At 30.6% G+C, this 15,115-nt stretch overlaps 1 protein-coding gene across 4 annotated transcripts; it reads right to left on the bottom strand.

Annotated features, from left to right (window-relative positions):
- Positions 1-3,303: 3,303 nt before the first annotated feature.
- On the bottom strand, positions 3,304-12,832 carry LOC137815031 (guanylyl cyclase 1). 4 transcript variants are annotated; one of them, XM_068618049.1, is made up of 11 exons: positions 12,565-12,832; positions 12,160-12,280; positions 10,440-10,712; positions 10,223-10,347; positions 9,413-9,524; positions 8,630-8,704; positions 7,868-7,956; positions 7,577-7,650; positions 6,305-6,377; positions 4,892-4,967; positions 3,304-3,619 (listed from the first exon to the last, which is right to left on the bottom strand). In XM_068618049.1, the coding sequence occupies exons 3-11, from the start codon at positions 10,599-10,601 to the stop codon at positions 3,545-3,547; spliced, it is 861 nt and encodes a 286-aa protein (XP_068474150.1). In that variant the 5' UTR covers positions 10,602-10,712; positions 12,160-12,280; positions 12,565-12,832; the 3' UTR covers positions 3,304-3,544. The 4 variants fall into 4 exon arrangements, with proteins under 4 accessions (XP_068474150.1, XP_068474152.1, XP_068474153.1 ...); XM_068618051.1 differs by having other exon boundaries at positions 7,577-7,638; XM_068618052.1 differs by having other exon boundaries at positions 7,577-7,638; positions 12,626-12,777.
- Positions 12,833-15,115: the final 2,283 nt, after the last annotated feature.

Here is a 15,115-nt window from a genome sequence, read left to right as displayed (position 1 = left end):
CTACTATAGCTTAAAACACGAATTATAATATAAAATATACTCCTAACCAATCTAAGAACAGTTTCTTCTAGATGCATAGATTTGTGTGTTATCCTCTGCAAACATAGCCTTGACACTAAACATTTGAATTTGTAACATAGTGTAAACAACCCAACTATCTAACTATTATCAAAATCTGTGTTGATTTTGTTATAATTTTTGGTGCAAATCAATTATTAACATCATAACCACTGTCTTCAGATAATTAATAACAGACAGAAAAAAAAAATAGACGTGTTTGGAGCATCGTTTTCATTCCAATTTGGCTGTGGCAGCAACGATTAGGATACAGATAGAGCAGAACATGGCGAGCAGTATCATATAATGGGTGCACTCAATTTGGCTTTATTTATGGACACACTCACAAATTTTTAGTTCCAGTTTAAGGCATACACATTGCACGCACACACAACTCGGCAAAAAAATAAAACAGTAGAAAGAAACAGCCAAACAGATCAGAAGCAGTTGTGACTTACGAATATCAACAATTGGATCTTGTCTATTATTATAACATAATATTTGTTTTTTTGTTTTGAGTTTGGAGCAGCAGCATGTATATTGTAAAGATTGAAGATTATTGTATGGTGTTAATAAAAAATGGGTGAGCAATTCCAGAAGAGGACAATGATTGGTGTTAGGAACATGGGCTACTCTCATCTTCCTTTTTCTTTTTCATTGAAAATTTAGTCCTCTCTTTGGGGCACAGTCATGGCCACCACCTAAGCCTGCACATCTCTCCACTTCACTTTTTTTTTTATTACACCATCTCTAATTCACTCACTCATTTAATCACTATTAAATACAATATACAAATATTTTTCCTAAATTTTATTCTCATGTTCATACCATTTATTTTTTTATCTGTTTTTCAATAATATAGTCTCAGGAGTCGATATCAATAACAATTTATATATATATTTTTTTTTAATTTATCAAGATGTTTTTTAAAAATAAAATCAAAACAAATTACTAATTTTTAATATAAATAATATATATTAGATGTGGTGACTGATCTTAACAATGTTATATATTGAATTTGAAATTCAACCATTTGCATTAAAATGAAGTATATTTTTTCGAATGTCCGGGAGGAAAGTACATTTTGCATGAAACACTTTAGAATGGTACTTTGGTAACAATTCATAAATGATCACTGGTCTAGTATTTCCTTTTATTAGAAGATTTCTAATATTTTTGTAGGCTGTATGAATTGCATAATCTCAGTCCCTCCATTGGCACCCTTGAAGAGTGATTCACTTTTATCGTTGACAAATTTTTGAAATTGTAATGGATTGGATCACGATGATGTCGTTTCTTAACACTTGTGCATGTCTCACTTTTCGTCTGAAAAATCATGGTTTCAATAAAACTTTGTCTCTTCATCTCCTTTTACTTTTATCTAAATCATAATTTCAGAATTCATCCTAAACATAAATTTGTATGCAATCTCTTTATTTTTCTTCAGAGCAATACATTTGGTAACTAACAATAACTGAACAAGTGTCTAACCCTTTTACCATCACCAAATACTCATATAAAATGATTATGTGTATACAACACTCACTGCAAACTTTTATTTTATTGCTTCTTTATATATCTATATATTACTATTAAAATGAGTCAAACTATAATAAGCTTAATTCTTATTGTATTTTTAGGGTATAAAGCATACAATATAATGTTGAGTTAAGGAAATCATGATTGGATTACACATATGTGTTCAGAATCATAATATGAGAAAAAGGTTATTATTAATCAAATAATGATTTAGAAACGATAATTCAGACATATTATATGGTTTTATGGATGATATTTTTACAAAGAAGCTAACGGATTACTAAAAGAAAGTTATGCATAATATTGATTGTAAGTAAATCTTGATGAAGATGTTAGAAGAGAAGGAAATAGGTATAACTAATAAAGGGAAGATATACTAAAAAAAGAAGCAGGAATTTACCATATCACATACAGAAGGATATATTCTGACACCGACAACAGCAGGAACGAAACTAAGAACATGCAAGAGTGATATCTGATCCCACCACCAGATGTCAACCATTACTGCTAACAAAATGCTTTTTCCTTCTTTTTTTTTGGTTGATTATCAGAAAAATTATTTCTTTATTATATGTAAAACTATTTAATAAACTTAACAGTTATTCTTAATCAGTATAAAAAAGTTAATTTTGCAAATAATTAAATCAAATTAGGAAGTAGGATGAAGTACTTAGTTGAAGAGTGATTAGTAAAACTAAAATATTTATAGTACTCCAGTAGTATTTATTTAGAGGAACATGTGGTGTTGTTGTGTCGGGGAACTCTTTTTAGAAGATTCTGGGAAAAGGGAGTTCCACTTCCATCTCAGAATCTATCACCGTTTTTGACCAACTCACTTAATTTCTTCCATCACTAATTCACCATGCCTCCACTCCACCACCGTCATTTGCACAAATTTTAATCATAGTAATGACAAAAATTGTTTGAGAAAAACACGGCAATGACAGAACCAACAACAATATAATTATTGAATCTTAAACATGCCTGCTCATAAAATTGTCTTTTAGGTTTTGTTTTGAAAAAGCATCACAACCCAACTAGATCGTAGATCCATTGTTTTGGAAATAATAATATGAAAAGGCGTGCCAAATGGTGACAAGCCCCAAAACCAGGACGGCGTTCCACTTATATGTTGCACGTGGTAGTCTACGTAAGAGTAATACACTGTAATATAAAAAAAAATAAAAAATAGACGCATTCATGTACTTTGATTTATGGAGAGAAAAATCAAACAACTTTTCAAAATGAATGTGAAAAAACAAATCATTGTTTTGTATTTTTGCGATTTGATTAAGATAGAATCAATCATCGTGTGTTTTCCGAACACTCTTAATGAGAAAGGATGCATTCAATGTAATGGTTTGTCATGAATGAATGCGAAGTTCACTGAAAAGATGGCATCGCATCTGATGCATTGCATATAAGAAATACATTATCTGGAGCAATCTTGTCTTCTTTGTACAGGAATGACATTACTATAATCATGAAAATCTGCAACTATGATTTATGAATGACGAATTTGAACAACAATATGCCTAACGAAGAATGATCAACTAAGTAAAAACAAATTTCACATGATCCCATAGTACCAGAAGCAGACAAATGTAAAATAAGACATGTAATAAGAAATTAACTGTTTTAATTATTTCAGGTCAAATCATTTAAATTTTGGTGCAGATAAAGAGCAATGCGATTGAGTTACATAAGTTTCCGAGAAAGGAGATATGATTTACATTCAATTAAAATGAATTTATGGTTACTATACAATTTGGAGTAAACATACACAATACATACAGCCCAGAAGAAACCTATTAAGAGGTTTATACTGGGAATAGAAATAAATAATAAGATGTAGCTACTAAAATACACAAGGAGTATGTCATATGTGCAAAAAAAATAATATAACAGCAACATAACTGCCAAATTATTGCAAAACATATCAAGAACATCAAGAATCACTATTGACATCGATGGACAGTTGCAGAGAAGGTTGGTGACTTATATTGCTCTTCTCCAAACATATCTGCTTGGCCATGCAAGGAAAAAAAAATCATTACTTCACCATAATATCACGTTTTTAATTGAGTAGAGCAAGTAGGAATACATGACTAATTGAAATGCTACAAATATGCTCTTTTTACAAACTTTTTTCAACATACTGAATACGCAGGTTCCAAAAAATAGAGTGAAACCTATATAAACACATGAAATTCATCTAACAATAAAGAATGAGTTTCTAACATTATCTACAATTAAATTTGATATAAAAAACTTATATATAAAAAAAATGATGGTCAAAACGTCCATTCAAAGTCCAAGGTGAAGATGATGATGATGGTTGCACTGACATCACATTAAGATCTTACCTACAAAACATATAATCCCTACATGGGTCTATTAATCATTTTACTCCTGAAAAAGAATCAGTTTGAAAAAATTATAATAGGTGTTTGAATAAAATTTTAATTTATTTTTCTGTTCTTTGGTGTGATGAACCCAAAACACTTAATTTGTAAACAAATGTTACTGTCTTTTAATGACTACAGAGATTTAATTCAAGGCTAGAATACAGGGAAAACCCTCCTCCATCTTCAAGTTAATTCGGAAAATTCTCACTTCTTGCTCTGATTCCCCAGACTTACCAAATACTGCAACGCAGAATAAAATTAGTCCCTTGTGCATGTGCAGAAGGAATCAAGTCATAGAGTTTTGAACAACTGGGATTTCTTTAAAATTGACCTATCTTGAAATGGATTATTGTATTATTAATTCAATGTGAAACAAGTGCTTAGAGCCTTAGATTTGATCAAAGGAAAATTGCACGATTCATACCACCTAGGACCGCTCCTTGCACTTCTCCATACTTTGATAAGTTAACCAAAAGTATATAAAAACATGTTTCACAAATATTAATTTTAAAGATTTCAACAATTTTCGGAAAAAAAAGCTGTTAGTAATTTAAACTAAATGTTTGTGACAACAACAGAAATTTGCAGAAAAAAAAGATTTCCTAAACAATAACCTGAATTTATGAATTTGAAAATTTATAACTAACATGAAAACTTTTATAAAAAAAAAATTATAACTATGATTATTTTTCAACAATTTTTTTTCCTTTCAACTTCATAAATGCCTTTTTTTCCAAAGCAAAAACTGATATTTTTTTTTTGTAGCCAAATGAAATTAATTATCTTAAAATTATTTTTCAGCAAACTGTCAAACATATGCATATAATTTGTCAATATTAGTTATCAAATAGCTTCGTGAAAGATGATTTGACGTATACGATGCTTACCAAAAGAAGATCCTCATCAGTGCCAAAGGCTTTGCGAGCTTCTTCTAAAGACTTTAAAGAAATCCTCTTGTGTTTCCTGCACATAATTCACAGAATTTTGAATTTGTAAATTTATAAAAATGACTAGTCAACTCTTAATTTAGGATCAAATCACAAAAAAGAATTAGGCAACTATTTATCCACTCAAATTATATGCATATGCTGTAGTAAAATCGAAAGCGGATATCAGAAAAGATATCTCAAAAAGCACACAAATATGAATGCTCAACAGAGCAAATGTAGCCCATATTGAACAATGAATAAGTGAGTATTCAAAGAGTCAAGTGGCATAAATTACATCTAGAATTAATGGTTTGCCTTGAAAAATTAGTGTCCATGACTTGCAACAACTCTAGTTTAACACATTTTTTCATAATAAAAATTATTATTTGATTCATAGAATACCCTACAAGACTGCAGAACTTGTGTACGTTGTCTTCAAATGACAGTACACAATATCTATGTAATTGAACTTACGTAGTCATATACCTTTGAACATACCCATGCAGTTGAATCCCCCCACCCCCAAGGATCAAAAACTAAACATGGCACTTTGAACATGCATTAAATTATTCCTAGACGCTAACACAATTGCAAGCAAAATGCAATGCTCAGTGGATTTGTGACAATAACATGGAAAAAAAATGCAAAAATGGAAAAAAATGATGACTCTTATAATTTGTTCTTAGGACTTGACTCAACCCCACAAAAGTAACGTGAGAGGTGAAGATTGCCCAAGCTTTACCAAATCTATTTAAGTCACATCTCTAGTCAATGTGTTACTAACCACCACCCTTAAGGTGACAACTAAGGTAGCCCCCCAAAGATGCCACAGCTAAGGTGGCTTCCCAACACTCCCACCTATGTCCAAGGCAACCGGCCTGAAATGTGACAAATGCAGGTGACCCAAGAATAGATTTAGGGTAGACTTTTGGTATTGTCTTAGAATTGTTTTATAATATAACTCAACTTTATCAAATCAGTAAGGTGAGGACTATCCGAGCTTTATGAGCTCCATTTAAACCATATCTTTAATGGATGTGGAACCAAACCACCACCAATTTTGAGGCTGCAACTATGGCAACCTTCAAGGAGACAACAAGTAAGATGGGGTAAGGGTGACCACAACTAAGAAGGCTTCCCAACAATGACATCCAGATAAACAATTATATCTTATATTGTTAACCTAACTTTATATGACCATAATATGTTCTAAGAAATTTTTCTTGAAAATAAATTAAAAAGGTGAATAATTCAATCATTAATGAGTTTTGGATTCACATATAATGGCAAATATATTGATGAGAAAAAACATAGTATCATACAGAAAATTTCAATATAAAACCAGAAGTAGAAAGAGGGAAACGAGTATACTTAGAGCTGGCAGGATCTCTAATCTCAAACATACCCGCTCCAGCATCATAGCCACATATCAACACATAATGACCTGTCAATGGAATTTTCCAATTATTAACTAATTTAATAAATTGATTAATTTATACTGTTAGGATAAATACTAATAGAAGTATCACTCTGTTGCAAGGATATTGACTAGTTTCTCACACGTTAGACAAATATCAGCTCTTATTCGCAGTTGCAAACAAGTATAACCTTGGCGTTTAAGAATTAGAACTTTAGGATACCGACAGCTATCGATCTTTGAAATAATTTTTCAGCCAAAGCACTTAACTTAGTAACAAAACAGTGTGATATATAAAATTTACATTAGCTTTCTTCCTCATAAAAACACAAATAACTTATTTTTTTGAGAAGGATTTGAAAGAAAATGAAAATATCAAATATTGAGAAAAGAAACAACATTGGGCTCACAAACTTATGAGCTGACTAAATATGATGGAGCCAGGACTTCAAGTTCATGCAGCATATTAATGAATGGAGAGGTAATTCTTAGTTTTTTTTATAGACTTTGTAACAAAACAAACAGCTCAGGTTGCACCAGCTCTTTAAGTCAAGCAGGTTTCTCCTAAACCAATAAGCTTACCAGGTTTGAAGGGTACACGGGAGTCCAGTTTGGTTTAATAACTATGTTTCAAATGGATAAGCATCTATAAGAGGATTGTGGATTTGATCTCCTACTACAGTTACAAGTGTAGAAAAAACCTTGCAGATTGCTGCAGATCTCCAACCAGAAAACTTAACAATGTTGATGCAATGTCCAAAGTTTTACTCATCAACAAAAACCAAAGTTTTTTTCTCCAATTTGAAATAACAATTTTGTTTACAAAATAAAAATACATCAACGGGTATATAACATTATGAGTTAAATTGAAATATATGATCTTCAACATAAATTTGGCACAAGGGTTTACTGGAGTAGAGAATTGTGTATTTTAAGTAGTAGCACATCACTGTCAGATATACAAAGTAAAAAAAAAATCAGATTTAATGTCTTCTTGAAGGAAAATCCATGAAAATGTTTGGTTCCCATTACCCTGATAAAAAAATTAAAATATGTTTATTTGACTAAACTTATATATGAAGTTATCTTGAACATCACACAACTGGTGTAAATCAAAGAGGAATGTTGCTCACATGTATACTGCCATAGTAGATACCAATTTCCACTTGGAAAGAAACATCCAAAACAGATGCAAATTAAGCTAAAGCTAAAATATAGATGTTCACCTGTATAGCCAGGGTTGCTGGCGAAGACCCCAGGCATAGGAACACCTTCTTGCCAAACATGACTGAAACAGAACCTTTTCAGAAGCAGCCAGAATTGCCCATCACCAAGGAAAACGACATTATTGGGGAAAAGAAAATGAAAATAGTAAAGAATTTACATTACACCTTGGGTAGCTAGTTTTCTAAATAAGAGTTTTTCCATGAGTGAACTTGGTTTACCTCAGGTGCTGTCTAAAGTTGATGTGAGTAATTGGCTTATTATATAAATATATTTGTAAAAAAAAAAAGTACCTCAATTTGTTGTGGTCAACTAATGCAATAGCAATATATTTCCCAGACAATAGGAGAATGGAAATCTCTTCTGCAGTAATTGACCTGCACTGTAAGAAGATGGGAAATTTTTCAGAAGTTGGGAAAGTTATTGTAGTTTGTTATTAAGTTAGTCAGTTAGAGGGGGTTTCAAAGGTAAATAAGTAGCAGGAGAATGTAAAGGGAGGCAACCTATCTTAAATCATTTGGAGATTGAGCTTTTGCTCTGTGAAATGAGAAATCCTTTGTGAACCCTTGGAAGAGAAGCATCTCTCTCTCCTATTTTCTGTTCTTTCCACTTAACTCAATAAAAAATTTCTTTTGTTTCCCTGTTTCTATTCTTGTGTGATTCCTAACAAAAGGTTTGTTGACTACTTGTAAAGAAACCAAACCATAAGCAAATAAAATCTCCACATAGAGGTAAAAACTATTAAGATAATAACCAAAAAGTTATACATGTCATTTTCCTCCAATTCCAACATATCGACCACAAAGATCATTTTACAAAGCCTAATAAAAAGCTGATTTCCTAATAATCAGTGCTCAATGTATACAGTAAAATTACAACCGAGTGAACTGAGTTTACACCTTCAATTATTTCATACCAAGATAAACATAACAATAATAAAACTAATGGAAAGAAATGCTGTGACATTTTCCTTTTTCTCTCCAATAGGAGACAATCTCGTAACTTCTATCAGATTGATACTTGGGGGATCCAATAAAAAAGGTGCAGGCATATACCTGTATATCAATCCCAGCTTCCATTGCTTTTTGAAATAGTAAATCCACTCTCACTAGATCATTAGGCAGTTCCTCCTTCAGAATGTTTACAACAAAATCCTATCAACTTTATGTAATTGGCAGACAAAGTATTGATTGCGGACAGAAAAAATGATCAATATAACATGGTTCCTTCAAAATCTCCAATAAACCAGCATCAAAATCGACAATCATAAGACAAGCCATAACCTATAAAATGGCACCCATCCCACCTAATCATGAATTCATAATTATCAATAAAGCATGGAGCCAGCTTTGGTAAATTTTGGCCAAAACTTTCCTGTTAACACTGGTGAACGTGAATCACCTAACCCCATGCTATTTAAAATGTCTTCTTGAATAATATTCTGATAGCAATATATCTGAAACCCATATCTTGACCAGTCTCATAGAAGTTATATATCCCCAACTTGCTTATCAAACATCAAACAAAAAGAATATATCTTTCATTTCTTCAATTAGACAGGTGAGCAGAGACATAGGAGTAAAAATAAATCCCCATTTTAGTCCTCAACATTTTTTAAATCTGAATTTTCTCTTCTTAAAATTATTACATCTACCTACTCTTCAGACTTCAAATGATAGTTTTGCAGCATCAAAAACCGAAGTTACTGATTTGACAACCAAAAATCATGATTTCATGAGCAAATTGATGTTTCAAAATTCTCCTGATTACTAAATTTAGTGTTTTACTAATACTAAAGAAAAATAAAGTGATTGCAACTATTTTGGTATGATCATAACCTTGTAAAATAATTCAACGCAATAGTTTGGGTTTGCACCAAAGGTCACTGTGAAGTACGAAAAAGCAACAGAAAATCTCTGTAATAAATATGCCAAATCAACAGTCCAAATGCTGCAAAACAGAAGTAAACAATGAGACTAATCAGAAGTTCATAAATTTTCATATTGAACTACCATATTCATATTTTGTTGAAAATCTATCAATACTCGATGACCATCTTTCAAGTTGCTTTCAGAAATTCTACCTGATATGGTAAGGAATATTTGCCATTTCATGATTTATTTATGATAGCATGAATTCTGAAGCAAACTTTAGATCTGACTTTTGAATTCCAAATAGCACATGGAGTAAACAATTTATTGATATAAGTTGTTTACCAAGACTTCAATGATTTTGTTCTAATGAATCTGGTTTAGTATGTTCACTAGAAACTAAAAGATTTTAATCTAAACACACTATCACATTAGGAGAAAATATGTACTTCCCATGTTTCATAAAACCTCTTGGTTCTGCAAGCCCAAAACACTAGGGAACTCCACATTCAATGAACTAAGCAAGGAATCACACAATGGACCAAACACCACATAGACCATTAAACATTAGACCTATGGAACTCTCAAATTATAAAGCCCTTAATTTGTCCATACCTGTCATCATAGGACTTTAAAATCCACATCTAAGTCTAACTCACTGCAAACTATGCTTCCTTCTTAGTTGAGTTCTAAATAGCTATGCATATATAGTCTAGGAACTTCAAGAATTTCATATGACAGAGTAACTACGATTTAAGCTTTTATAAAGGAAAATACCTATTCGTGCAGCATAGTTCTGCCAGTGCTTGAATATCGTAGTTGTTTACACCAATAGTTTTCAAAACCATCAAGACACAAGCAAGGCCACAATCCCATGTGTATATTTGGTTTACATGCGGTACCTGTGGCATAATTAGATAAACTTTAAGTAAAGAATGTTTTTCTAGTATTAAAATAAAGAATAAGTTTTAAGCGACAAATCACATGCTCTTACTTCAGGGAAGTGTGAACAGAGCACGGGGGGAGGATGAGAATCTATGTTACTTGATGGTTGCTGAAAGAGGTATGGATCTATCGCATTCAAATTATCCCCTCCTAGCTCTCTTTCATCTCCTGTCTTGAGAATCTTGTTGAATAGCAAGTATATGGGCCACATCAATGACCAAAGTGAGTGTGATAAGTTTAATTTCAAACAGAGATCCAGGGCAGGAAATAGGGTGTCCCAGTCATGTATGTGGAGTCTCAACCAAGTGGGTAGAATTGCTTCCTGCAACAGGTTTAACAAGAAAAAATATTAGAAGTCAAGTTTTCAATTCTTTTATAGTTAGGGCATGATCTCTCCTTTGTTCAAACTTCGAAATGTCCAGTTTCTCTATTCCAAGGTACAGTTCTCTGCTGGTATTCTCATCTGAGTTACTTTTACATGTATACATGGCTTGTCTTACAAAACATCAAATTAGAGTTTATTGGTTTAGTTCCATGTCTCCTTTGCTTTGCTGGCAGAACTTATATCTAGCTGGATAAGATTTGTGTATATATACACATAAAAGAGAGTCTCAGATGAGGACATTTTTTATTGTGAAAACGTTAATTATAAATATTAAATTTAAAACTTTAGTACTTTTAAAATAATAATTATTCTCACTTGATAAATTCTTTTCATATATGCAGAACGTAACAACATAGCTAGCTATAGAGAGAATATGCCCTAGAAAATATTTTTGGTATTTTATTGTGGCCTAACACATATATACCACAAGTGTATTTTCTGTATGCGTGTACAATATTCACTATGTATTATTATATACATGTAATATATATTATACAGGTTGTATGCATGATCGACAACAGCACCCTGTAGTGTGGAACAATATAATTGGATGCAACCACATAATGCAATGACATTAGCAGCTTTGCCAGAAATTTATTTTCAGGAATGTTGTGAACACGATGACTACATTATGTGTGAATTAACGCATATTCATATATGCCATCATATTGAAAAGCGAATCATGCCAGTACTTAACAATATGTGCATACCAGAAGATTGAAAGAGACATATAGTGAAAAGAAATGACAAACAACATTCAAATCAATGGTAAAGTTTCTTCTGAAAGGCACTGACAAAGGCTAAATGAAAATTATATACAGCACCGCAGCATTCTTCTTCAAGTATATACTGCATAATTTGGTCCTTAACCATGACTTCAAATCATTAGAGACACATCAGTGAATTATTATCTGAACAGAATGGTCTTTTAAAACGTTGAGAAGTAAAGAATTTTGACAAACTTCCAAACACTACGTGCACTCTGGTTTTTTCAGCAAACAGAGAAATACCCTGTCTTTGCTCCACCACTTAATGCGACCATTCCAACCACTTATATTCAGAAAATTAAGACTAGTGGTAAATAAGCATGGTTTTATTTCACTTCTGTTTCCACGTCAAAGGAGAGAAAAAGGACATATCAACAGATTCACTAATTATTTAATTCCATAGCTAAGCGTAGTCCCTTACACAAACTTTCAAGACAACCATATCAATAATGACTCAGAAAAAAATGAAGAGAATATTGTCAGATTTCACCACAGAGTAAACAATCGGCCGAGTCATATAATTCACTCTGAATACCCAGACAGTGATAAAAGGGACAAAAATGGAAGAGAAGTTTAAAAGGAAGATAAATATCTTCGGTCGCATTCAGGAAACGTACCCCATACGCATGCAGTGTCTGCAAGCCGCCCAAAAACCAAGTCAGATCCGCTACAACGAATTTCGCGGGTAAATGAAGAAGGCGAAAGCCGATTTGGAGAAGGTGAACTCAGATGGAAATCCTGAAAATTCAAACATAAAAAACGCTTTCAATGAAATTTTGTTGATAAAAAAAGAAGAGCAGAGGCAATAAAAAATGAACGGTAGGTAGGTAGCTTCACTCCAACCAACGATAACGTATAATTGAAGAAGTAAATTATTATTGGATAGGCAAAGTTAAAAGCAAATAAAGGAATGAATAATGAAGGACATTGATGAAAAGAAAGATGAAGAGAGCATGAAATGAAATGTAAAATGGAGGGAGAGTGATAGAAAGAGAATGGAATTGGAAGGAAAAGGAAGGTACAGAGAGGAGAGAAGAGAAAGCGCGAATTGGATTGAGAAGTTAGGTTAGGTCAGGTGGGTGCCTTTGTTCTTGATTTCCTCCTTTTCAGTTCTTGTCGTGTGTTTCCCCCATGCGCTTTTTCTTCTCCTTCTTCTTCTTCCTCTTCCTCTTCCTCTTAATCGTTTCGTGTTCTCAAGCATTTTATTTAGCTTCAAATCTTCACACAACAACATTGCCAACTTTTAATTCTCGATCAAACAAAATAAGCCACACTAAATTACTGTCCAATTTCTCAAACCTTTTTTTTATTGCGTCTATTAATAAAACTAGTAAATATTTTATATTAATAATATAATTATAAAAAAAATATTGTGTGAAGGTCTGTATTATTTTTTTAAATTATCGTGTTCATACTCCAGCTTTTTAATTATGTAAAATAAAGAAGATTTTGCTGGAAAAAAGTTAAATAATTTATTAAGTTTTTAATTGAGAAGACATAAAAGTTTTTTTTTAATTTTATTTATTTTGATTTGGAAATTCGTAATTCTGTGTCAAAATTCATGAAGCATTTGTTAAGCTTTATCCAGTACTTTCTTTCAAGGATATCTTGGTACAAAAAGATAACAAATAATTGCTCGGAAAAAACACGTGAAAAAAAAAATCAGTATCTAAGATAATTTCTTATTAAAAAATTCATTAATAAAAATGTTATTTTAATATGAATCACGTAATATAATTTTTTAAAATTAGAGAAAATGGTTTATATAAAAAATATTTTCTATTTAAATAATGCATATTAAAATGATATTTTTATTCATAAGAAATTTTCATCGAAAACAGTTAGTACAAGTAAAAAAATATTAAACATTGTTGATATTTTTTTTGGTAGCGTTTGATTTAGTTTATTTTCTTAAATTCTTCTCTTTAATAGGCTCGGTCAAACACTTATATATATATATAAGTGTTTGACCGAGCCTCTTAAAGAGATATTTTATGAAATCAAAAACAATTTCATAAAATTGAAAATAATTGCCTTTTTATTAATATATTTAATAATTTCATATAATTTAAAAATTGAATTTAAGAATAATTTTTTTTTTATTTTATCAAGATGTTTTAAAGATAAAATTATAATAAAACACTCGCAAATATTTTGAATGTGATTATTGATTGTAATCATACTATTTCAAGAATTTGGAAAATTATATTATTTTTTTAATCAATGTATAAAGTATTTTTTTATATATAGTATTTTTTAATCATATATATAGTATTCTTTATTATTTTTCTAAACAATGTATAAAGTAGTTTTGATTTATAAAAAATCTTATTTTAATTTTGTTTCTTATAAATATTTATATCAAATTTTATCCAGACAAACATGGATAATAAAAGATATATCAGCAAACATCACGGTGGATTTTTGTAGAAGATAGAAAAATAATAATTTAATATACAAATGTAACATCATGTGTACCATTTAATAGAATAATATCTTAGTTATGATTGACTGTTAACAGTATGTTAGGGGGGATTATGACAGCTAGTATAACTTACCTTTACAGTAAAATTATTTAAAATAGTCACGAATATTAAGTAGTTTGTATTAAATTTATTTAAATATATAGTAGCATTTTTTCTTTACAGTCTTGTTTATGTAGGAATTAGAAATATCAGTACTAAAATGTGTATTATTATTTTGTCACAAAGTTAAAGACATTTTCTTCACACCATATTAACCTAATCCATCATTTATTTATCTAACTTTTGCACTTATTTCTTTCTTAAACTCAATTGTAAATTGTCAAAAATGTTTTTCTTGATATACAAAGTCAACATGCATTGTTTAAAGAACCGCAAGAAACACTCCTTCTCCAACAGAATCCAAGATTAATGATGTTGTTAGTTTCAAGAACGTGCCAACAACAATGCTTATAAAAGAAAATGTCAACAACAACAAAATGAAGGAGGGTATTTGGAATGAATTGTATTTCCAAGGCTTAATAAAATAAAATTTTATGATTCTTTTTTATTTTTTTAAGAGATAAAGTAAAAGGAGTAATAGAAAGAAGGTGATAAATATCTCTGGTATCAGTACGTGTCGAAATCCAATATTAACTGAAAATATATAGGTAATATGTTATAAAGTTCATCAATATATTATAATTTGACATTATAATTAAAATAAAAATTAAAACTATATATTTTTATTTTCAAATATATTAATTATCATTTCTTTTAGAAAAAAATCAACTAAACTCGTCAACCGAATTAACAATTTTAATAAAATAAAATCGACAATCCAGTATTAATTTTATTTAAACAAAAATTATCAATTTAATTAAAAATTTTAATTAAAAAATTTAATTGATGTTGTTTACACTACAAGAATGATCAATTTCTATATTTTTTTCTTTTTTTATTATTTACGTAAATTTGAAAAAAAAAATTGCTAGTGAAAAATCCGTGAAATGAAGTTTCCAATAGTTTTTGTTTAGTTAGTATATTGTGTGGACACTGCACGTGAAAGAGACATAACGTATAGATGCGGACTCTAACTTAGTGTTCATAT

This window comes from Phaseolus vulgaris, chromosome 1 (genome assembly GCF_000499845.2).
Source record: "Phaseolus vulgaris cultivar G19833 chromosome 1, P. vulgaris v2.0, whole genome shotgun sequence".
In the NCBI taxonomy this organism is placed as follows: domain Eukaryota; kingdom Viridiplantae; phylum Streptophyta; class Magnoliopsida; order Fabales; family Fabaceae; genus Phaseolus; species Phaseolus vulgaris.
This window is presented reverse-complemented; position numbering and strand designations above follow the sequence as displayed.